Source organism: Aphidius gifuensis, linkage group LG5 (assembly GCF_014905175.1).
Source record: "Aphidius gifuensis isolate YNYX2018 linkage group LG5, ASM1490517v1, whole genome shotgun sequence".
Taxonomy (NCBI): Eukaryota; Metazoa; Arthropoda; class Insecta; order Hymenoptera; family Braconidae; genus Aphidius; species Aphidius gifuensis.
In genome coordinates, this window is record NC_057792.1 from 422,180 (window position 1) to 449,913 (window position 27,734).

The 27,734-nt window shown below is 26.1% G+C and overlaps 1 protein-coding gene and 1 long non-coding RNA gene across 2 annotated transcripts; both read left to right on the plus strand.

Annotated features, from left to right (window-relative positions):
- The first annotated feature begins 13,130 nt into the window (after positions 1-13,130).
- On the plus strand, positions 13,131-16,072 carry LOC122856608 (heat shock protein 83-like). The gene is made up of 3 exons (XM_044158319.1): positions 13,131-13,430; positions 13,604-13,722; positions 13,824-16,072. Exons 1-3 carry the CDS (start codon positions 13,290-13,292, stop codon positions 15,715-15,717), a joined length of 2,154 nt encoding a protein of 717 aa, XP_044014254.1. The 5' UTR covers positions 13,131-13,289; the 3' UTR covers positions 15,718-16,072.
- Positions 16,073-16,612: 540 nt separating this feature from the next.
- Positions 16,613-27,125, plus strand: LOC122856610. The gene is made up of 3 exons (XR_006374152.1): positions 16,613-16,823; positions 18,922-19,040; positions 24,633-27,125. It is a non-coding gene; the product is annotated as an uncharacterized LOC122856610 (long non-coding RNA).
- Positions 27,126-27,734: the final 609 nt, after the last annotated feature.

Consider the following 27,734-nt stretch of genomic DNA (forward strand, 5'->3'; position numbering starts at 1 on the left):
TGAATAAAATATATGTTGTACTATAATTATTTAGAGGGAATAATAAATTTATAATATGTGGTACATGATGATGTAGTGTAAAATCAAGTATTTCCATGTTACTGAATTGAGAAGCAGTTACTGTATATATTAAAAAGGGACAAGTAGATCCTAGAAGATTCTTGTAAACATGCGCTATAAAGTCGTTTTTGTAATATCCGAATAAAATGCATAGTCAAAAATTTAAATACTGTCTTGATTATTGACTTTTTTCTTTATTTGTTAAAAAATAAATATTATAACCTGTTGATGATGCGTCTTTTTGGGATTGAAAATGAATGGAAATATTTCAATAAAAAATTTTGGAGATAATATATATTGTGCTTTTTTTTATTTATATATCCTATGGTTATTGTCATTGTTGGATTAATTATTTTGTTTTTATGGAAATATTAAACTGTCATAGTAAAAAAGATTGAAGAATAAAATTACTAAAATATTATAAAATTAAGTTTTCCTTTTATATTCAAATATTCAATACTACTTAAGCTTTTTATCATATCTTGATAACAATACATATAAATATTCAAAAAGTTGGTGTCGTGTTAACGTCACAGAACACTCATCATTACTGGTGAGACTTTAGTTGTGATTTACTAGTCCTAACGTAAGGAACATTGTATAAATTTAAAAAATTATAACTAAATATAGGAAGACAGTATAATTATTTATTTTTAAATAATTATTTTTTTTTAAGAATTGACGCAAGTAAGTAATTTTTTTTATTCTGATTCTGATTATTATAATAATTTATAAATAGCGAACTTATATCATTTATCACATTTATGTGGTGGACACAATTACTGTGTCTATATATTATGACAAATTTTGGATCTGGATTTTTTGAAGATTCAATTGAATTTAAAATTGTCAGATTAAATTTGATAAATATATATGAGTATTTTACAAAATATTATTCATCCTTTTTTACTATATAGAAAAAAAAAACAATTATTTAATTATGTATTTTATTATTGCTAATTATTCATAATTAGTAATTAAATAGCTATGTATTAAATGTATGTAATTATTAATTACATACATTTTAGTACATAGTTATTTAATTTTTTATTTATATATAACTAAAAATATGATGAAATACAACAAATTTTATTATTATTTTAATATAACATATATATTATTTAATTTTATATTTTTATTATTAACTATAGTTTTGAACAAAAGCTGACCAGTAGCTGATAAAATAAAATTAAAAAAAATATAAAATGTTGATTTTATCAGCTAGCTGGTCATTAGAGATATTTTTTAATAGATAATGAGACAAGGTCATTAAAAAAATATTGAAAAGATTTATATAAAAATTTGATGATTATAAATTAGAAAAAAAAAATATATATTATTAAAATAAAAATAATATTTAAATTATAAAACACATTTAAAAAAAAAAGAATTTAATATGGCCACTGCTCACAACCCCTTAATAAAAAAAAAAAAATTTCTTATTTTTATAAATTTTTATTAAATTTAAATATTGTTTCTTTTCCAGCTAAATGTGTATGGACTACATGAATTTTACTACAAACTATAAAAAAAAAATGAGACCAATTATTTTCGGAGTAGTTGTTGTACTAGTACTCGGTATGCAAAATTTTTTTTTTTTTAAATAACAGCCATCATTATTATTAGAATTCTATGAGTGTAAAAAATATTTTTTCTGATTTTTTTTTTTTTTAATTTTTAATGTCAGCAACCATCACCGAATCAGCTCCAGTAGATAAAGCTGAGATATCATCAAAAAGTGAACTTGATCTAATTCAAGCTACAAAATCATCAAGAGAAGAACTGGATATTATCAAGAAACACCAGGACCATTTGTGGAATGAAATTGTATACTACAATGTGAGCTATGCTGATTACTATATGAATGATATAGAAGAGCAAATAGTAAATACATTACTAAAAAATGAAAATTCAAATACAATAAATTCTATAATAAATCATATAGAAATATTAAAAAAAAAAGATATAAAAAACGAATTTTTCATTAATTTAATGACAAAACTGTTAATAGCTGAAAAAATTGGACGTCGTGCTCCATATGAAGTAGAGGACATTATTCTAAATTTAGAAAGAATGTACGCTGATAATATCTCCGAGCCCAACTTTTTTACTTTTGTTGGGCGCTGGATTTACGATTCAGCAAAAAGCGTTTCACGATTTCTTTTCCCTTACTTGAATCAATTATCTTACGTCCAAAAACCGGATGGAAGTGCTTCTATATCTTTTAATTTCAATGGGAAACCAAAACTTTAAAATTATGTAATGTATTATTTACCAAAATTGTGTAATGTATTTTGCAATTTAATTTTTTTTTCTTATTTTACATTTTAAATTTATTGTATTTTATTTCGAATAGAAACAAATTTTACATATATCAGTTGAGACCATCTTGGTGGACCAGAATTTTGCGTTGGTTCATTATTTTAAAACTATAACAATGTATAATTAATATTTTTTAATCAATGTTTAAACACCAAATAAATATTCACTGCACCATTTAATCCACATGCAATTTTTTATTTTTCAAACATAGACAATATAAAAATTTAATTGTTAATTTTTCAGTTATACAGGGTGAAAAAAATAATAAAATAAATGAATGAATATAAAGTTTTTTCAAGTTTTTAGTTGTTAATCAATAATCATGATATTATGTACATATAATACATGATTGTATACATTAAATTAAATTAATTATAATAAATTACAAGCCTAATACTGCCAATAAAAATTGAAACTCATATGACAAATGACAATAAATTTCGAGACAGGTTGCTCCAGTATTTTACCTAAATTTGTGATATATATTTAAAAATACGCCAATATGGAGCTTATACTTTAGTGCAATTTGCGTGAATTTAAAATGTCCCTGTATTACTATAAATGTCGTAGAAATAGAAAACAAAAATTCAATCCTGCAGGTAGAGCATTGTGTCCCATGGGAAATGCTTCTCTAAACTAAGTCTAACAAACTGGTTGTGATTATCTGAATAAACGTGTATAATGACAAGGAATGACACCCAGGGTTTGATGTTGTATTGAAAAATATGTCCTTGAACTTCCAAAAAAACTACGTCTGTTTTTAAGACAAGGATAAAAACTGTCAAATTGAAGGAAAAAAAACTCTGAGTCTTCTGACTTCTCAGTAGCAAATCTGCTCTATCCGAGTAAAGTCACGCTTTTTTAACTATATTATTTAATTTTTTTTAATGAATAATTTGTTGTTATGAATCGCATTATTATAATTGTGATTATATTATCAAGTGATATTTTTAAAGGTATTGTGAATTTTATAAATTATTAAATTAACGAGTATAAAAATCTATCTAAATTTGATCATTTAAAATATTAATTCGTGTATTTTTCGAAAAATAATTCGAAATATAAATTTAAATTATAATTAATTATAACATTATTAATATATAATTGAGATATATATCAATAAATATTTCAATAAAAAATTTAATTAATTATTATAATTATTGTTCCCAACATTATTATTGTTTAATTTTTTTTGTATGAATTATTGGACCATTATTACTCGCTATATAAAAACAACATTTTCTACTTTTTTTTTTTGTTTTAATTTTTACTTTCAGCAACCGTTTTTGGAGAAAAATACGAAATACCAAGCAAGGATCAATTTGAGATGTTTAAAGAACATTTAAAAGATCTAGGAACCTTCTGGAACTTTATAAACACTTTCTATATAAACTACGAACAACACCGACTAAATAATGTAGAAAAGTTTATCGTTAATAGTATCAAAAAATCAGAGGATTATGGATGGACTCACATGTTAATCAATAATATGGGGAGTTGTCTTAGAAAGGATGTAAAAAATTTTTTGAAAAATGATTTTTATATAAAATTATTAAAAGAAATTAAAATTCAAAAAGCAATTGGAACATACAGTGAATGCCAAATTGACGTGATAATTGATTGTCTGGAAAAAACTTACGCTCGAATTAAGGAACCATCAAGGTGGATACCTTGGTTTAACATTCGGACTTTAAGCTGTTCAAAATTGTTCAATGTTTATCAAATCATTATCAAATAACTTTTTAAAAATTTTAATTTTTATTAACTGTAAATTAAATATGAATTAATTTTTTTTTTTTTATTTATCATTCAAAAGAATTGTTTGTTCTGATGTCCATTGAATAATGAACATTTATTTTTGCTATACAAATAATAATTCAATATGAATGTTATGCATAAATTACAGAATAATATAATTTCTCGAAATTATTTTAAAATAAACACAACATGTAGCCAAACAATTATTATTGTATATTGTCACATTAATATATAGCTATTTTTGTATAATTTTATTTTCAATGATAAATTTAAATTCAACAGTATACGAATATCTGTAAAATAATTTTTCTATTAAATTACAAAGCTCAAGAATGATTTGAAAAATAAATTCATATACTCATAATTCTTATAAGCAAAAAATAAATCACTCCAGGAAATTTATTAACACATTTTTCCATGAAAAATTCAACAAAATAGAACGCACCAAACTGATCAAACAAATTTAACTATTTGACAAAATTATATTATATTAAGAACTGACTTTAATAGTATTGTTTTTTTAAATTGTCAACCAGGAAATAAGAAGTAACGATAACGATAAAATTTCAAAAAAATAACAAATTAAATTTAATAGTATTAATAAAAAAAAAAAAAAAAAACAAAATAAATTTAAATAAATTTTATAATTGAAAATTAGTTTCTATAATAAATTTTAATTATAAAATTTTTAAGGTAAATTTTTTTGTTAAATTTCCAACTATTGATATATTTACGTACACAAGCTATTAGCTTTATGGCATATGGCATTTTCCGAGTGTCTTTCATAGCTTGTTTTATTTGTTTTTCTTTTTTTTATATTTATATAAAATATTGTGTACAATCGATCGATCAGATTTATATGCCTTGGAAGAGGGTATTCAAGCAAGCATCCACTTAATTAGTTCACGCTAGAATTTTCATGAACTAACAGGGAGTATAACTATCACAAACCCCTATTTGACCCATCTCTAAATATTACCCGTATGACATTTTAATAATATTTTTTTATTTTTTATATCTCGTTAAAGACGCTCAGTCAATTTTTATTTAAATTATAAATTTATGTATGATTATTATTTGAACATTTATCTTTTATATAAAATACATATATATGTTTTATGTTTATGGGTGATCAAAGCAAGAGCTAGTATACTAAAGACCATACTATAAAGTAATTTTTATGAATATTTTTTTTAATTGATAAACTCTCAGACGAAATTGATTGATTTATTTCAATTCGATATTTTTGATTATTGTCCTGATATTCGAATAAATACTGTAACCATAATATATTTTAATTCAAATCAAAAAACGAGAAAATAAAATTATTTTTCAATGTCATAAGCCAACAAGCCAACAAATTTAAAGAATTGTCATGCTCATAAAAAAATAAATAATTTAAAATACTTTTTATGAAATAAAGACCCTGTGTACCCTAAGACCGAAGGACATCCTGGAACCTGTTTTTCCGTGGCTTGCAAAAATAAAGCAAACTATTAGCCTAACCATTCCTACTTAACTAGCCGTTTTCTCCAAGTTTCTCTATTGGTGTATTGTATTAAAAAAAATTTCCTTGAACTGGTGATCCAAGGGAGAGAATGGAAAAGGAAATTTAAATGTCTTTAGGGCCATCAGTCTAAAGTTTGCACTAGCCGTGTGCAGTAACGTGTTCAATTAAATATATATAAATTAGCAAGTGTTTTAATTTTCTACTATGGCTTTCAACAGAGGAATTTTGATGCTTGCCATCATTGCTTTAACCAGTATTTTTGAAGGTATTGTAATTTATTAAATTATTTATTATTTGAAATATATTTTTTTTCAAATTTAATTTATATAATTTTAATGGAAGACAAAAAATAATTGTTTTTTTTTTCTATTCTGTATAGTCACGTGTCGACTTTCGGAGTGGAAAAATGAATTTTTAAATTTCACGTTCGTACGTAAGTGTGAGAAAAATCTAATCGAAGGAGAATTTGATGATTTACTCAAATTTTCAATAAAAAACTTCGAAGAATGTGAAACTGGACCTAATTTCTCTCGATTACTTGAACGTGAAAAAAATGCAAAAGCTCCACTGTTCAGTGTTCCATCTGATTTTCCACTCGTTTGTAATGCTTCGCCTCATTACATGACATGTATTGAAAATTTTCTCAACAGTATACTCTTTTGTGAGAATCAACCATCTCGGGATAGAAGAAATTTAATTACTGGAGCAATACGTTCATATGCTGGTTATTTGTGTTCAGAGGATGCAAAAAGACTTGCTGGTAAATATTTTATGAAATAATATTATTACTTATAAATTATAATAACCAAAATATAATTTATTTTTTTTCAGTCTTGGTGAAAGAAAAAGATTGCATTAAAAAAAGCTACGATGCTGCTAAATGTATTAATGGATTATTACCGGAACAAGAATTCCTTCATACACTGGAATTGTACAATAGAACGTAAGTAAAAAAAATAAATGAAAAATTCATAATAATTCAATATTTTATAATATATATTTACTTTTATTTGTTACAGTTATGTTCCCAAAGTTGAAAAATGTGTGTTAAATATTTTTGATCAATGTCCGAGCACTGATCCTCTCTTTTCACCATCATCTAGTGCTCAAAAATTCATGACTGATTTTAAAAAATTAGCTGGTTCCATTTTTAACTTAGCTCAATCAACAAAGACCAATGATGGCCCTTGGGATACTATTTTTTTTGAGTTTGCTTTTTAAATATCCATTAATTAAAATATTTTTTTTTTACTTTGTAAAGTATGTTTACATTGTAAAATATATATAAAAAAAAAAAACAAAATGACAATTGAAAATGTCCTGGTAGAATTAAATTGATCAATAAAAAAAATTTTTTTTTTTAATAAAAAATAATGATACACTCGTTTTCATTTATTTATTTATTTTAGAAATATTTAAAAAAAAATAGTCCTGGACAAAATGACAACTGATCTATTTTAATTCGATATTTTTGATTATTGTCCTGATATTAAAATGAATACTGTAACTATATATTATATTTTAATTCGAATAAGAAAACAGAATTTCAAGAAACACCCTGTGTACCCTATGAAAACATGTAAAGGACTAAGATCAAAGGACATACTCAAACTGGTTTTCTATATGGCTTGCAAAAAAAAAAAGCAAACTGTTAGCAAGCATCTATACCTAACTAGCAAAGTTTCACTCTTGGTCCATTGTATTAAAAAAAAGTTCCTTGAACTGGTAATCCAAGGGAGAAAATGGTAAAGAAAATTTAAATGTCTTTAGGGCCATCAGTCTAAAGTTTGCACTAGCCGTGTGCAGTAACGTGTTCAATTAAATATATATAAATTAGCAAGTGTTTTAATTTTCTACTATGGCTTTTAAAAAAGGAATTTTGATGCTTGCCATCATTGCTTTAACCAGTATTTTTGAAGGTATTGTAATTTATGGAATTATTTATTATTTAAAAGATATTTTTTTGTTAATTTAATTCATATAATTTTAATGGAAGTCAAATAATAATTGTTTTTTTTTTCTATTCTCTATAGTCACGTGTCTACCCTCGGAGTGGAAAAATAAATTTTTAGATTCCTGGTTCATACATCAGTGTAAAAGAAATGAAAACGAAAAAGAATTCAATGCTATACTTAAATCTTCAATAAAAAACTTCGAAGAATGTGAAACTCGATTACTTGAACGTGGAGTGAATGCAAAAGCTCCATTGTTCAGTGTTCCATCTGATTTTCCACTCGTTTGTAATGCTTCGCCTCAATACATCACATGTGCTGAAAATTTTCTCAACAGTGTACTCTTTTGTGAGAGACAAGCATCTCGGGATAGTAGAAATTTAATTAGTGGAGCAATACGTTCATACGCTGGTTATTTGTGTTCAGACGATGCAAAAAGACTTGCTGGTAAATATTTTATAAAACAATATTATTACTTATAAATTATAATAGCCAAAATATAATTTATTTTTTTTTCAGCCTTGGTGAAAGAAGCAGATTGCATTGTAATAAGCACCGCTGGTGCTAAATGTTTTCATGAATTAATACCGGAACCACAGTTCCTTCATACACTGGAATTGTACAATAGAACGTAAGTTATATTTTAAAAATATAAAAAAATAAATAAAAAATTCATAATAATTCAATATTTTATAATATATATTTACTTTTATTTGTTACAGTTTTGTTCCCAAAGTTGAAAAATGTGTATTAAATATTTTTGATCAATGTCCAAGCACTGATCCACTCTTTTCACCATCAACTAGTGCTAAAAAATTCATGACTGATTTGAAAAAATTAGCTGGTTCCATTTTTAACTTAGCTTACTCAACAAAGACCATTAATAACCCTTTGGATACTGTTTTTTTTGAGTTTGCTTTTTAAATATCCATTAATTAAAATATTTTTCTTTAGATTGTATGTACCGAAATGACAATTAAAGAATGAAATTGATCAATAAAAAAATTTTTTTTTTAATAAAAAATAATGATACACTTGTTTCCATTTATTTATTTACTTTGCAAATATTTAAAAAAAAAATAATCCTGGACAAAATGTCAATTGATTTATACCAATTCGATATTTTTGATCATTGTCCGGATATTAAAATGAATACTGTAACTATATATGAATTATTCATGAATGATTATTCAAATGAGAAAGGAGATTTTAAAGAAACACTCTGTGCACCCTATGAACACATGTGAAAGATTAAGATCAAATGACATTCTCAAACTGGTTTCTTATGGCTTGCAAAAAAAAACAAACGATAAGTGAGCATCCCTACCAAGCTATCTTCTCAAAGTTTTACTCTTATCTTGGTTCATTGTATTGATAAAAATTTTCTTGAACTGGTGATCCAAGGGAGAGAATGGAAAAGAAAATCTAAATGTTTTCAGGGCCATCAGTCTAAAGTGTGCACTAGCCGTGTGCAGTAACGTGTTCAATTAAATATATAAATTAGCAAGTGTTTTAATTTTCTACTATGGCTTTTAACAAAGGAATTTTGATGCTTGCCATCATTGCGTCAACTGGTATTTTTGAAGGTATTGTAATTTATTAAATTATTTATTATTTGAAATATATTTTTTTTTTAATTTAATTTATACAATTTTAATGGAAGACAAAAAATAATTGTTTTTTTTTTCTATTCTGTATAGTCACGTGTCGTCTATATATACTTCCGGGGTTGAAAAATAAATTATTAAATTCCGGGTTCATACGTAAGTGTGAAAAAAATCAAATCGAAGTAGAATTTAATGCTTTACTTAAATTTTCAATAAAAAACTTCGATGAATGTGAAACTGGACCTATTTTCTCTCGATTAAGTGAACGTGAAAAAAATGCAAGAACTCCAATGTTCAGTGTTCCATCTGATTTTCCACTCGTTTGTAATGCTATGACTCATTGGATCACATGTGCTGAAAATTTTGTCAACAGTATACTCTTTTGTGAGAATGAACCATCTCGGGATAGAAGAAATTTAATTACTAGAGCAATACGTTCATACACTAGTTATTTTTGTTCAGAGGATGCAAAAAGATTTGCTGGTAAATATTTTATAAAATAATATTATTATACTTATAAATTATAATAACCAAAATATAATTTATTTTTTTTCAGTCTTGGCGATAGAAGATAATTGCATTACAAAAAGCATCGCTGATGCTAAATGTCTTAATGAAATATTACCGCAACCACGATTCCTTCATGTAATGGAATTGTACAATAGAACGTAAGTTATATTTTAAAAATATAAAAAAATAAATAAAAAATTTATATTAATTCAATATTTTATAATATATATTTACTTTGATTTGTTACAGTTTTGTTCCCAAAGTAGAAAAATGTGTGTTAAATATTTTGGATCAATGTCCAAGTACTGATCCACTCTTTTCACCATCATCTAGTGCTAAAAAATTCATGACTGATTTTAAAAAATTAGCTGGTTCCATTTTTAATTTAGCTAATTCAACACAGACCTTTGATGAAGAATTGGATATATTTTTTTTTGAGTTTGCTTTTTAAATATCCATCAATTAAAATATTTTTTTTTTTTAGTTTGTAAAGTATGTTTATATTGTAAATTATACATAAAAAAGAAAAAAAACAAAATGACTATTAAAAATGTCCTGGTAGAATAAAATTGTAATATTAAAAAAAAAACGTTACATTTTAAATATAAATTAATTTTCAAGAAAAAAGTTTGTTCTGATAAATTATAATTAATGAAAATGTCTCACGTAATAATTCAATATAAATGTTATGTAAATTATAATAATAATAATTTCTCGAAACTTGTCTTTAAAAATGTATTTTAAAATAAACACAACATGTAACTATAAACAATACGATATTATTATTGTATATTGTCACATTAATATATAGCTATTTTTGTATAATTTATTTTCAATGATAAATTTAAATTCAACAGTATACGAATATCTGTAAAATAATTTTTCTATTAAATTACAAAGCTCAAGAATGATTTGAAAAATAAATTTATATACTCATAATTCTTATAAGCAAAAAATAAATCACTCAATGAAATTTATTAACACATTTTTCCATGAAAAATTCAATAAAATAGAACGCACCAAACTGATCAAACAAATTTAACTATTTGACAAAATTATAATTTACATTGTTAAAAACACTCATGTCTAATAAATTTAAAAGATCACAAAAAATATCGAATTTACTGCTCGATAAATTAAACAACACAATAAATATTTTTCATTCAAATTATTTTGACAATAAACTATATATAAACAAGCTGGTAATTTTTTTTTTCATTTTAAAAATATCCATAACTAGATAGATAATATATTTTCAAGATGAAAATTTCAATAGGATTTTTGTTAATTTGTATAATCGGTAAGTTTAATTAATTTTCATCTGTTAAATTTTTATTGTTTCTTTTTTCAATAATAATAGTTAAAATAAAAAATATTTTTAATTTTTTAATTTACAGTGGTAGTTGAATCTTTTGATGGCGTTAACAAAAAATCACCGACATTTTCTTCTATAGCAAATACTGTTGTAAGATCAAAAGGTCAACTAGAAAAAAAAATTCCACCAAAAAAATTTATTGATACATCATTTTTAGTATCAGTACGTTATCAACGCACTCATATTTGTCAAGGTGCAATTGTTGGTAGCAGACTCGTTGTGGTACCAGCTCACTGTGTCAATTGTCAACGAGCAAGCCAGTCTGATCTTCAAGTCTTTACTGATACAGAAGAGTTGCATGATGAAATTAACGTATCAAAAATTAAATGTCCTGATCAAAATTCAAGTGGTGCTGTTACTTATTTATGGGTAAGAAATAAAAATATAAATTCCCCTGTCTAAAACAATTTTGTTATATTTATTATTGATAAGTTGATCATAAAAAAAATAAAATGTTTTTGATTGGGTATTTATATTATAGCTGAGTAGACCTATCCAGAAGGACCAACAAATCATCAACTTGCCAGAGCTTCAATTAGCTGATAATAATTTTGTACCAGGTGATCGGGTTCATTCGAAAAACTACGCTTATGGCTGGGGCTTGAATGGAAATAATTCAAATACACCAGAACGAATAGAGACATCAATTGCACCAAAAAATAAATGTCGCACAGTTGATTATGGTTACTTGGACAGTCAAAAATATATTTGTACACATAAAAAAAAATTCAACATTTGCCAGGTAACGTATAACAAACATTATTTTTATTTTTATATTTTTCTTTTGCATTTCTTGAACAAACAATATTGTAATTTTTTTTTCTTTTCAGGATAATAATGATATTGTATTGGTTTCTAACAATACCCTCATCGGAATTGCAACAAAAATAGGTTGTCAATCAAAGGTCAATGTTTTCAGTCGTTTATCAGGGTATTTGCCAATGCTAAATTTAAACGACACAAATGATGATGATTTATAAATGAAAATAAATAATTTATATATCTTTTCAAATATATTATTTAAATGACTCTTGGAATTGAGAATAATTTGTCATTTTGTTAATTTAAATATAAATTATTATTTGTAATTTGAGTTAATAAATTTTGATAATTAAAACAAATACCTATGAAAATTTATCCTAGTTTTTTGATAATTATAAATCTAATTAATCCTACATCATTCAAGATGTAAATAAAAATATTTTCATAAAGAAAATTTAATATTTTTCATCAAATTTTCATTTCGTCCTGTCTTACCGACGTAATTACAACAGTAGAAATTTATTTCAACCAAGAGATGGCTCACCAATGTCGATTTCGAGTCGACCAGTGTTTTGGATTCATCAAGCAAGCCACCCAAGCCACCAAGCCACCAAGTCCTAGCACATGCGCATCCTATTTATGCATATCCTATTTATATTTTCTAGATAATTCTAGACTCTTCTAGAATCTTCTCGAAATTTCTAATCGATGAAAAAACATTAAAAAATGATTTCCAACAATTTTTTATTGCAAAAATATTTTTTTCTCAATTTCACATCAATTTAAATAATAAAATGAATAAATATTTTTTTATTAAATTATTTATTAATATTTATAAACAATTTAAATTAGTTTTATAAATATTATTACTCTTATTTTTAAATAAACAATAAAATCATAACTTAACATTTAAAAATTCATTTAAATATTTTTATTAATTTTTTTTCAAAATTAAAATTAATTTAAATATTTATTTATAGTATTGTTTATTTATATATTTATTTAGACAACTTCTAGAAGCATCTGTGGCGTTTCCAATTTGCCGGAAACTCACCCCAACCAGACAACAATTTTTTTTTTTAATTTAATTAAATAATTATGAAAAAAAATTAATAAAAATGCATAAATTTATCTCAAAAAAATTGTTTAATCTATAGAAAAATTATTATGACAATTTTTTAATTAAATAAATAAATTTGTAGATGTATTTTATATTGTATTCTAGAATTTTCGACTGGTCGATGTTTCTAGAATAATTGCAAGCCGATAAAAGCGAGTGTCGCTGGCGCCTTGGCATCAGAACCAAAAGTGAAACAGAGCTGTACGTATCGTGCATAAACAAAGTATTCTATTCAACTGCATATCCTCAAGGATAATAATTTATTGCAATTGTTTATAAATCAAACTACCAATTTTAATTGAATTACATCAAGATGCCTGAAAACGTAGAAACTGGTGATGTTGAGACATTTGCATTTCAAGCTGAAATTGCTCAGCTTATGAGTCTAATTATAAACACCTTTTACTCCAATAAAGAAATATTTCTTCGTGAATTAATTTCAAACTCATCTGATGTAAGTAAACAATAATTTAAATTACCATCATTTAATTTTTCATAAATTTATTTATCAAGTCAATCAAGTCTAACCTATTTAATTGTATATTTTTTAAAAGTCACAATTAAAATTAATAAATAGCTTAATGATTCATCAACTAATCATGTTGTTGTTGTTGTTTGTGTCAACAGGCCTTGGACAAGATTCGTTATGAATCATTGACTGATCCAACCAAGCTTGACAGCTGCAAGGATCTTCACATCAAGATCATTCCAAACAAGGCTGATAGAACTCTAACCATCATTGATACGTATGTATAATTATTTATTTTAAATAAATAAATAAAATATTTATTTGTTTTATTTATCAATAATAATTAACTAATAAATTTTATGTTAATTTTTTGTGCAGTGGTATTGGTATGACTAAAGCTGACCTTGTCAACAACTTGGGTACAATTGCTAAATCTGGCACCAAGGCATTTATGGAAGCACTTCAAGCTGGTGCTGATATATCAATGATTGGTCAATTTGGTGTTGGTTTTTATTCAGCATATCTTGTTGCTGATAATGTAACAGTCATATCAAAACATAATGATGACGAACAATACATTTGGGAATCATCTGCTGGTGGATCATTTACAATTCGTCAAGATACTGGTGAATCACTTGGTCGTGGTACTAAAATGATCTTGACAATTAAAGAAGATCAAGCTGAATATCTTGAAGAGTCAAAGATCAAAGAAATTGTTAAAAAACATTCACAATTTATTGGTTATCCAATTAAATTATACATTGAAAAAGAAAGAGAAAAAGAATTAACTGATGATGAAGAAGAAGAAGTTAAAGATAAAGATAAAGATGATGATACACAACCAAAAATTGAAGAAGTTGGTGAAGATGAAGAGGCTGATGATAAAGATAAGAAAAAAAAGAAAAAAACAATTAAAGAAAAATACATTGATGATGAAGAGTTGAATAAAACAAAGCCACTTTGGACAAGAAATCCAGATGACATTACTCAAGATGAGTATGGTGAATTTTACAAGAGCTTGACAAATGATTGGGAAGATCATTTAGCTGTTAAACATTTCTCAGTTGAGGGTCAACTTGAATTTAAAGCTCTGCTATTTTTACCACGTCGTTCACCATTTGATTTGTTTGAAAACAAAAAGAAAAAGAACAACATCAAGCTGTATGTTAGACGTGTCTTTATCATGGACAATTGTGAAGATCTTATTCCAGAGTATCTCAATTTCATGAAGGGTGTTGTTGACAGTGAAGACTTGCCATTGAACATCAGTCGTGAAATGTTACAACAAAATAAAATTCTCAAAGTTATTCGTAAAAATCTTGTTAAAAAATGCATGGAGCTATTTGAAGAAATATCAGAAGATAAAGAAAACTTTAAAAAATTCTATGAACAATTTTCAAAGAATCTCAAACTTGGTATTCATGAAGATAGTACAAATAGAAAAAAATTATCTGAATTATTGAGATATCATACATCAGCATCTGGTGATGAAATGTGTTCATTGAAAGACTACGTTGATCGTATGAAGGAAAATCAAAAACACATTTATTATATTACTGGTGAAAATAAAGATCAAGTTGCTAACAGTGCATTTGTTGAAAGAATCAAGAAACGTGGTTTTGAAGTTGTCTACATGACTGAGCCAATTGATGAATATGTTGTTCAACAATTGAAAGAATTTGATGGTAAACAATTGGTCTCAATTACAAAAGAAGGCTTGGAACTTCCAGAATCTGATGAAGATAAAAAACTAATGGAAGAAAACAAGACTAAATTTGAAGAGTTATGTAAAGTCATGAAAGACATTTTGGACAACAAAGTTGAAAAGGTTGTTGTATCAAATCGTCTTGTTAATTCACCATGTTGTATTGTCACATCACAATATGGTTGGACAGCAAACATGGAAAGAATCATGAAGGCCCAAGCACTCAGGGACACATCAACAATGGGTTACATGGCTGCCAAGAAACATCTTGAAATTAATCCAGATCATCCAATCATCGAGAATCTTAGAAGCAAAATTGAAGTTGACAAACATGATAAATCAGTCAAAGATCTTGTTGTATTAATTTATGAAACATCATTAATGGCATCTGGATTTGCCCTTGAAAATCCACAAGTTCATGCAACTAGAATTCATCGTATGATTAAATTGGGTCTTGGTATTGAAGATGATGATGTACCAATGGAAGAAGTCAAAGATTCATCTGATTCTACACCAGTTGTTGAAGAAGCCACTGAAGATTCTTCAAGAATGGAAGAAGTTGATTAAATTCAATTTCAAAACAACAACAACAACTACAAATTACAACATCCAAAGACTTTTGAGAAGAAAAAAAAAAATAATAACAAAATGACTGTGGTATTATACTTGTTGAGTATTTACTATTAAACTTAATTTTTTTTTTTTCATTATTATGAATAATTTTGACTGATTTAATCATCAATAGTTACTCAATGTATTTATTCATTTTTTTTTTTTTTTTGTATCTTGTCTGATTGTCATCATTCCATGACTTGATGTAAATTCATTTTCATCTTAATTATTAGAACACATGATCATTGTTTATATGTATAAATTAATAAAGTACAATTAATTAATAAAAAAATAATTATCTTTTAAATTACCTTGTTGTTTTTTGCTTATTGTTGCTCATTTTTTTTTTTCTTTTTATTTGAGACAGGAAAAATACTTGAAATTGCTCCAAATCACATCTTCGTTGTTGTCTTTTATTTTTCATCACTTATTGATTGTTTTATTCTCTAATCACTTTAAAAAATTCACACCGATAAACTACATAATTGTCGATATTATTTACACTAATTATTGATAATTGCACTGATTTTTTTAACTCCAATATTCGACTAATAACTCTTTTTTTTTTTTTTTTTTTTTATTGAAAAAACGGTTTTTCAAGATGGCGGCAAAATAATCAACTGATTTACCGACTATTAATTTACAGATGTTTTGGTCGGTACTGCAGACTTAGCGTCTTTTTATTATTATTATCAAAAAAACAACAAATACTTTTATCATTTATCATTGTTTATAATTATTCAAAAAAAAATAATAATACTAATGCACACAGTTTAAGATTTGTTTATTAATTCAAATTTTATTGTAAAAATTGTTTAAAAATTTAGACAAACATAAATGCACCTGTAGATGGCGTTTTGTTAATTTTTGTCGTTGCAATGTTGCAGTTTGTCGATCTCTCTCTTTCTCATCACCCCCTGGACCACTTTTTCTATTTCTGGGCAATCTAAAATAATAACCACGTTGTTAATTAAATAATCAAATAGTATTTTCATATATTTAACAAATAAAAAAACGTAAAAGTAACATATCCAACAATTGAACAATCATCAATCAAAAAGGTAAGCTACTTATTCATTTATTAAACATTTAACAATAAAAATATTTTCAACAAAATATATTTCCACATTTGTGGTTATATCTGAGGTTATCTCTAAGCATCAAAAAAATAAAAATAAAATTGCGTTAACAAATATGAAAAATAGAGATTACAAAAAAAAAAAAAAAATAATAAAAAAGATAAGCATTGTGTGGCCTTGTAACTGTCGACATGCTTTTTTATCTTTAAAAATTCATTTTTTTTTTTTTTTTTTTTTTTCCATTGTCACGGTAGATACTTGCTGGCTTTTTTTTTCCTCCTAAAAAGCATTGAATACACCATGTTTAAAATTTTAAAAATAAAAATATAAATATGTACATATTTAATAAAAATAAATTTTGACGTAAAAATAGTCGACTCATTTTAAATAATAAAAAAAAGAGAAAAAAAACATGTATGTATTATTAATACACACACATACATATTGTAGATGTACTGTTACTAAACTGTAGAGTAATCAACATGAACGTTACTCTGGTGCTACGGGATATGTTGGCACGGCCATTTTGTTTTAGCGTGATGTCACTACGTGGCCTACTTCAGTGACTCCACGTGCACGGGTCATCGACCTCGCTCTCTTCTACAATTTATACATACTAAAAAGTCTTTCTCTCTGGTTCCCTACTCGATTATTTATTTATTTTTTTTTTTCATTATATTCATTCGTTTTAATTTTTTTATTTTTGTTCTGTCCACTATTACACCCGGGCCGTTATGATTGTCTCCATCAACATCATGGTGCCTTGAGTTGATGGTTAATCCACTGTGAACCAGACAAAATTCACTGGCTTATTTTTCATGCAATCCACTTGATCATCATTTTTCTAAACACGTATATTCTCTTATTTTTCATCAAATTAAAATATAAAAAAAAAAAAAAAAATTTATTTATTTATCAAATCATAATGCAGTTTTCTTGTAATTTTTTTATTTTTATTTGGCTTCATTGATTTGAGTGTTTTAAAATTGAGGCAAATCCCAGTATAAAAATATCATAATTTTCGAGTTATTAAATTTGCTTATTTTATATTGTTGTTGTTGTTGTTGTTTATGAAATGAAGGGGATGGATCAATGAAAGGTTTGACCGACTGACCCAGTTACCCCGGCGGTTGCAGTCTCGATAGATCCATCCCTTGTAAACGACCTGGTAAAACTACCACCCACATTTTCACCAGGGGGTGACCTCCATATGCACTTTGCTGTGCTTCAATCTCTTTGTCTCGAAAAATATATATTTTCTATTTTATTTAGCATAATTTCTTTGTCGAAAAATCTATGCACTTGATAATTTATTATTTCAATTTTTATGGAAATTATTTTTTATAATAAATGAAAAATCTTCCATTACATTAACTCAATATTTTCAAGTGAATATTTCAAAAACTTGAAATATATAAAATAAAAATCTCCACATCATTTTTCACTTTTTTCTCTTTTCTTTAACGTCTTATTAAATTTCCCTTTTTTTTTTTATTTTCATTTCTAAACTTTTTAACTTGGCGAAATGACTGTGTCTAAAATATTACGTAAGTCATAGAAAATACTTGTGAATAAAAAATTAAATGAGTGAATCAGTCAGGCGAGCAGGTACAAAGTACAAATCTCACACATTATGTGCATATGCTAATACTTGAAATAAAAAATATATATATTCATTGGAGTGAGAAGAATTGCATGTATATTCAATGGAAAATAAAAAAAAAAAAAAAAAAAAACAATTATAATTATTATTTATTTTTTTGTTGAAATGAGTCAAGTGGCAGTTCTGGTCGTTTATAAAATATCTGAGTATGTTTGTAATATATTGTGTACAAGGCAAAAAAATTTAACAACAACTAAAATCATCATGAGGAAAAAAATATTATAAATATATTTATTTAAAAAAACTAAAAATACTTTTATCATCCACTACACGCTTTATGAACGTCTACTTTCTAATGTTGCCTCATCAACATTTTACTCTCCATTGGTGTATATTGTACAACAACTATTTTCATCATTATTAAATAGCAAAAAAAAAAAACTATATATTAATAATAAAATTTATATTTATTTACAGATGGCTAAACAAAATAACGACAAATTGAATAAAATGCTGAGTTGTATTATTACAACAAATAACGATGAATGTTTTATGACCAAAAATAAAACTTGGCTGTCTACAAGGAAATATCATTGGTGAGTTGTCTAATATACATATGTTTTTTATTATCAATCCAGTGCCTTGACTAGTTGGTCATGTTTTGTACATTTTAAATATTTAAAAAAATATTTCTTTTGTTGAAGAAAATTACTGATATATATACCAACCGCGACGAAAATAGGGCGTGATATTATATAGCTCAAAATTCTCATGAGAATTTTTTTTTATATACTTGTATGCACGATGAGGTGGTCCCCTATTTTTTATTTCTCTTTTTCATCTAAACGCATGCGTTGTCGTCATCGTCATCGTCGTAGTCGTCGTAACGTTTGCTAACAAAGCGCATACAACACACACCCGACGTTTTTGACGTTAAACACATGACATTCAGTTTAATGCAGATAGTTTTGCAAATGGGGTTATGCCTTTGATACCGCTATATATATATATTTTATTTCTTTTTTTTTTTTTTTTTGTCTTATCTCACAGTCTGTTTCTGGCTGCAGCTTCTAACTGTATTCATCTCTTTCTCTCTCTCCCTCTTTCAATAGCCACTCACTGTCTCACTGCATCCGGCTTAATCAATACTTATCAAATGCAGATAATAATATTTTGATTTTTATTTAAATTATTATATTATTTTTTACTACTACTATTTTTTATTTATTTATTTTTACTGTTATTTTCAATCGTGTTATTGATGGCTGTTCCACCCCTTGATGAAAACATTTTTTTTTATTATTTTTTCTCTCCCCGATGTATCTCGTGTAACATGCTCTTGTTACTATCGTATATAATTAATTTTATTAGTGAATATTGAGGCACGTTGACAAGCTGATATGCCACTAATGTCTATCCCTCATTTTGCCATGAAATAATTGATGAATATTAAATTTTAACATGTTTGTCTGTTGAATCTTTCAATAATAAATTTAATTAAAAATTAATATTTTTCATTTTCTAATATATTTTTTACTTTTTTTTTAAGCTCAAGCATTTTTTATTTGTTCATTTTAAAACTAGAACACACGAAGCTTTTTGGTAAATGTGTCAACCACCACACTGCTGGTGGGATCAATACTCTGCCCTCGTTCCACTTCCTTCATTCGTCCCCTCGGTACCTAGAGCTTCCCTATCAGGGGCTTTTTTTTTTTTTATTTCTCTTTTTTCTCTTTTTTTTTTTTCTCTATCTCTCACCACCCCCTTTGACTACCTCGACAGTAGTTTACAGCGATGAAGAAAATACGTGGTTCAAAAGTATAGCACATAGAAAAAAAAAAAACATCAAAACTTTTTTATTATTTTTTTTTTGATAACATAAATTTTTTATTTATAAAAATAATAATTTTCTGCATTGCAGATATATAATTAATAATTTATTTATATCAAATTGATTATAAAAAAAAAAAAATATTTAACCTCTTAAATTTAAAAACAAAAAAAGAATATTTTTCATGCAGCAGCATCGCAACAACGACGTAAGCTCTGATATTTTTGCCAAATGGGTCAAAGCACTGTGAGAGCTTTAGGGAGGCCAAGAGAAAATAAAAAAGAGGGCTTTACAAGTAAAGAGGGTCGTGGTGATGTTGAAGAAGAACAAGATGATGAAGATGAAAAAAAAAAAAAAAATATATATAAAGAGATAGAGAGAGAGTTGATGATGAGAGGCAATGGTTAGTAGTATTGGTGGGGATGTTGGCACGATGAAGCGGTGCGCGTTGTCGAGGGTCGCCCTGAGGGGTTGGATACGTAATGGGGGTGAATATATACGGGTCCAAGAGTGTTTGATCAATACTCGCTGTCACCTACGCCGTGGCCCCGAAGCCGCATGGTAACAGAGACAGAACCCGTGGGGCCTACATTTCTTCACTTGAACATTTTTTTATTTTTTTCTTTAAATATTTATTTATACACTTTATATATTTACCTCATAGAAAACTGGTAAAAATTATATATTATATATTTCTATTTTAAAATTTTTCGAAACAAAAAATTTCTATTTAATTATGTATTTTAGATGATGGTTTAATTTAAGCTCAAATCTTAATATATAATCTGGTCGTTTGATTTAATTTTTACCTGGTGAAGTTAGAAATTGGCCGGTGATTTTTAACGACACTTAAAATTTCGTAAAACTTGTATCGTTGCCAAGCAAGTATTTTGTTACGCAATCGAAATCCAGAGACATCATCAAATGTAACCCTAATAATCATGCATATATTTTTGTGTGTCTGTGTATTTTTTTTTTTTTTCATTTTTTTCTTTATAAACAACTTGGCTCATTTATTTATTTATTTTTTTTTATTTAAACACTCGTTTCATCCAAGAAAATTAAGCTTGAAAATCATATTATTTTAAATTAAATTCACCCTAATTTTTTATACACACACGGACGTATTTATATTTAATAAAAAATTGCAGATTATTTTTCTTTTTAAATATTCTAATCTTTGTCGATAGTGATAGATATATAAATTTTATTTTTACTGTGTGTATTAGAGTGTGTGTGTGTGTGTGTGTGTATAACAGTCCGTTATCCGATTCGAAGGTCCCGAGTGTAGTGTCAATATTTGTTAATGTCAAACAAATGTTCATAAACTCATTTTATATTTTTTTTGTTGCACTTCTTGCACCAGCTTCGAGCTAATACATTTGAATTTCTCAATGTATATACTGAATAAATATGTCGAGTAATTGTTTCAAAAATAAAATCCTCATTGAATTGAAAAAAAAAAAAAAAAACCATTTTATTTTTAAATAAATATTATACGCCTATTGAATGTCTTGAAAAGTCAACTTGAAGTATTTTAAATTAGTTCATCACATAATATAAATATAAAAAAAATATTTTTTATTTTTTCATCATGATTTTTGTTTTTTAAATACGATATTTTCAATGCTCTCTCATTTAACAATAAAAAATTAAAAATTATTAAACAACATAAAATTAGAAAAAAAAAAAAAAGAGAACATTTATTTTTTTTTTTTTATTTCTTTTTTTTCTATGAAGCATAAAAGATTTAACGGGTCAAAAAACAAGACCAACGGTTTTTCTCTCACAGTCTCCAAAAAGTAATCGTGAACAAAGAAAGAACATAGAAAAAATAACGGCCTATGTATACATATAAAATAACCACCCCAATGTTGAACGAAAGAAAGGTCTTTGTGTCGTTGAATTTTCCGTACAAAATGATTTAAAAAAAAAAAAAGTTTAAAGGCATGGAAAAATATGTATAGAAATGAATAGAAAAAAATAAGACATATATTTTTCAAGTATATTATCAAGAAAATAAAATATAATTTTTATTCGAATATCGGCACGTGTCCCTGGGGCCACGTGCCCAAAGGTCAATGCTCTCTCCCTCATATACTGTATTTTATTTGATTTTCTTTATTCTCTTAAATACACCCTGTGTATTTCAAATGTACATTCTTTGTACATTTTACACCACCAATATTACATTTTATCAAAAATAACAAAAAAATTAAATATATTTCTTCAAGTTTTACTTTTGCTTTGTCTTTTTCTATTTTATTTTTTAATTTTTTAATTTTTTCTTTACCAATTTCATCCAGTTCTAAGCATCATCAGTCTTTACTATATTTTTTCTTTTACACAAGGGAAAAGTATTCGAAACTTGTACAAATTCAAAGTGTCTAACATCAAGACACACTGCATCTCACACCAATGTGTGTTCCCCAAAGTGCCTTTCACTTCTCAATGTTTATTTTAATGTCAGAACATTGCCTAAACATTTGTTGTTTTACTCATTAAAACTTTTTTTTATTTTTTTCTCAATATATATTTTTTTTATTATCAAAAAAAAAATAAAAAAAAAAATCGTAAAATACATAATTTTATTTTATAATATATTTAAAACAATTTATTCTCTAAAAGTTTCATATTTTCTTGATCTCAACATCTGGACATGTCGTCCTAGTTTTCATTCGACCCACACGCAACTATTCTGGCAAATGTAATATTCTCTCTCTCTCCTTTATTTATTTTTTTATCTTTGCAATTTACGTTTTTAGGCTAAACCGGTCAAACATAGAATTATTGTTCATTTGTAACGTGTGCATATCCATTGACATTAGCATTTATTTAGCATGATGTGTGTGTGTGTCGGTGAAACTGGTATTAATACGTTGAGAAATAAATATAAAATTTACTCAATTTATTAAATTTGCTGCACACACAACGACACAACTAAACTCAACTATATTTATCCATCAAATTTTAGTTGAATAATATTGCTAAATATAATAATAAATTCGATTGGCGCATTGCGTTTTATATAATATGAATGTACTTACAATTGGTTCAACATTGAGATGAAGGGTAGTTTGGTTTTGCCGCAGCAGCGTCGTTTTATGGGGTTGAAAATGGATGAGAATCGGTCGATGCAATGGTGGTTGCCCATAGCAACAAAAACCATGGGCGCCGAGTTCTCTTGGCCCCATTTATCTATATATATTTATTTGAGAATTATCCAGTTTCACTTATCTCTTTTACTATCATCATACAACATTATTTTTTTATATATGATGGATTATTTACTCAATAAGCAAACGATACTTTTTTTCCATTTTTTCCTATATTTTTGTTTATAATAAATTATAAAATAAATAAAATAATTTTATGCCTTATATTTTTTTATTAACCATAAATTTTATTTTAAACTAAAAATCGATAGTAAAATAAAAAAAATAAAAAATAGAACAAAGAAAAAAATAATATATAGAGGAGTTTTTTGAAAAAAAAAAAAATATATCCGGTGGGATATATCTCGCGACCCAGAAGTGCTGGATACTCCTTGATGCTAGATGTACATCTGTGTGTGTGTGTAAATGGGGATTCAATAGCTAGCTCATTCTTTTGCTTGGATCTTAACAAAGAAAAACCTTTGGGGAATCTCCCTCGTTGTACTTGGCTCAAGAAAAATAAAGTTGTAAAAAAAAAAAAAGCATAAAAGTTATATATAAAATACGTTCAGACCGTGCCACGTGGTGGTGGTGCTTTTCCAACAGTATAAAATATTTTTAAAAACTTAAATTTCATCAACTGAATATAATTATCATCAGATTATATTCCAATAATTTAATTTTTTTTTTTTTTCTATTTCACTTTATTTCCTCTTCGTGTTTTAATATAATATTAAATATTTTTATTTTCATTTGTGTCAAATATATCCGTTGTGTGTTTGACACGCACCATGAAGAATATCTTTGGTTTGTTATTTCCGTGTATAATTTTCATCACGCGATCATCTACATACACACAGCAAACTTGTATAAAAAAAATGTATCAGGAAAAATTTATTGGCTATCAAGAGATTGATGGAAGTTGAATCAAATAGAAAAAAAAAAAAAAGATATAGAACGCTGGTACCAATCATTATTCAAAGTAGTAATATTGATCAACCACGAGTAATATATTTTGCAAAATAATAAAAATCGTCACGATAATATGAAAATACATATGCACGAATAGAAAATAACAAAACGGACTTGTCTTTGATGGCATGAATGTCTTATCTTTTTTTTTTTTTTTTTCTTGTCTACTTACAATAAATAAAATAATAATAATTTTATTAATAACATTGTCCCCTCTATGTGTGTTTTAGCAGTACCACCATCAGTTGATGAATAAAAAAATGCGAGTAGAGTTTGCGCATAAGCAGCACAACATCAGCAGTTACTTGCCAAATGATATCGTAGTCACTCCAATCGAGAATACCAACCAGTTATGAGTTGGTGGTTAAATTGTGGACCACATTACAATACAACCTCGGACACATATCACATCATCATCATACACGTAAGTTATTTTACAAATAAATTGCTATATTTTTATTTATCTTTTTGATTACATTTTTGTTTCATTTGCCAAATGAATTTTCATTTGTTCAATCGACACATATCTTATCTCTGTTAAAATAATAAAACCATCAAGTTGTTGTTGTTGCTGTTTTTATTATATTTTTTTTCTTTGATTTAATGATAAATAATTTTCTTGCTGGTGGACTTTGAGTATTACTATTAACTTGGTTATTTATTATTATGTAAAATGTATATTTTCTTGTGAAAATAAAATTTATCAAATGTAATTTTGATGATAGCCAATGAAATACGTGTGTGTTTGTGTTGAATTTAGATACGGGGGGATTATTGGATATTTGAAATGAGACTATTGTACATGTCTGGCTTGAATTGTTACGTAAGCATATCGTTGGGCATATTATGTACCATGTCAGATAAGAGCCTGGTCTTATCTCAAGCATGCCAGTTATTGAAGCAATCACGCGGCGCTAATATTCAAGCTAAATTTTATTACTATATTTTACTATATTACTAAATGTCTTTTTATTATTTTTTTTTAAATTTATTATTTATCGTATTCATCGTAATTTTAATTTTAAATTCAATTGACACTTGTTCATGGAAACTTATTGTCATGCTAGTCAATTGTTATTGATTTATTTATTTATTTTTTTTTATTTTTTTTTGCTGTTTCATTATTTATCTCATTTTATTTCGAAATACAATTGTGCCATAAATTATATTTAATTTTTAAATACAAGTTTTTGTTCGAGGCATTAGGAAATTCGAAATTAAAAAACACATAACTTTTGATTTCGAAATAAATTAACTGGTTTTTTAATTGTTTAGAATTTGTCGTGTTATTTTTCAAGAAAACCGCAATGATTTTTTTTTTCAAGTATTTTCTATTTAATTATTTATGATGAAAATAAAAAAATTTTTTTTTTTTTACTCGGATGTATTAGTGGATTGCATTCATCAATTTATGGATGAGATTTATTCAATATGAAAAACATGTCGGTAGTCAATGTTCAACGAGCGTGTATTCATTTTCAATAGCCGCCAGTTTTTTTTTTTTTTTTTTTTTTTAAATACAAGGGGGAAAAAGACGAGACACAAAAAAAAATATTTATATAAAAAAAGAGGGAGAATGTAAAATCGATAAAATCCAAATTCATGTGACACGTGGAGTATCGTTATCTTTGTTTGTTGATAACAACCAAGTATTTTACGAAATAAAATAATGAAAAAAAAAATACTTGATTTATTTCTTTTAAATAATGGTAATTTAAAAAAAAAAAAAAATAAAAAACATTATAATTAGTCTGTTGTAAAAATTAAAAACAATAGTTTAGCTATTTTTCTTGCATGTTTTTATGTCGTTGAAAATAATCGTTAAATATAATTTCCATGTTTCCATGAAATTAACTTGATAAAAAAAAGTGTAATAAAACTCTCGGTAAAACCAGTCAATCGTCTCTTACTTACGACACTAGTATAAAAAAAAAGCTATTATCTACTTTTTGTAATTATAAAATTCCATTTATATAATAATATTTAGACACTTTTTTATTATTAAAAATTTAAATAACAAGAATCTATAATTAGCATAATTAATTTGTACTTAATTTGTGATTTGTCCTAATTTCGTCGATCAGTTTCAAATGGTCGAATAAAAAAATCTTACTAATAGTCTCATAGAAAATAATTTGATATTTTTAATTTCTATTTCAAGCAGTAGACTGTTTCATCATCATAGCCAAATAATTTTAGTATATTTATTGAAAAATAAAATTGAATTTTTCCACGGTTTGCTCCAAATTCAATTGAGGGCAAATGGCCCGTACATTGGGCGCTCCCTCGACTTGCCCGTTACGTGTTTCTTCTTCTTTTTCTTCTTATTCTTCTTCTCTCGTATATTATTATATACCCAGCTCGATCAATACGTGGCTCAAGCCCAATTGCTGACCAACAAAATTATCATTTTAAAAAATTTTCATTAAACTGTGATCAATAAATTCATGAAAAGTCTCATTAATTTATTATTCATATTTCAACATATTTTCCATGACATAAATATTTTCCAACAAATCGAGTTGTGGATTACATCACATGTGCGTGCATGTGTTTAAAAAAAATATTATATTATTATAGTAAATCTTGTAAGCCAAGCATTTATATATATTTATACGAAACGGAAGTGTTACGTACATATTCATACAAGTTTCTATTTTTTATATTTTTTCCCAACGAATAACCTCTTTCTTATGACAAAAAAAAAAAAAAAAATAAACAAACATAAAAATAGCTCTCTCAAAACTTTTAATCATTTTATATAAAAAAAAAAAAACTATAAAAAGCTTCTTAATTATATTATACTTTTGATAAAGATAATTATTTTAATTTCTATATAAAGCTCTAGAGATTATTTTTGAAAGCTAATAGATTATTCATATTATTTAAAACAGCAATCTCGTCTGTTGCCATGCACTTGAATTAGTGAGTTTGGAAAAAAGAGGTCGAGATGATGATAAAAGAAAAGGGCCAGCTTAAAATCTATGAAAATAAAGTGCATGCTTTGATAATGCACATGAAGAACAAAGAAAATGAGCTTTATATTATATGAAAAAAAAAAGCTAAGCAGCAATGCGACAAGCGATGCGCTTGCGCTTAAAACTATGTGAGTCAAGGACGACACGTGCGGGCTTTCAAGCGACCTACTTAAATTCCCTTGTATATCACATTCGGCAATGATCGTTTAAATTTCCGAGTTATCCCGAATTAATGATAAATAGAACGTTGGGATAAAATCCAATTGATATGTGCTTCCCGTTTAAATATTTCTTAACCCTTTCATTTCTTTCATTTCATTTTATTTTTATATATTCATTTTGATTATTTTTCAC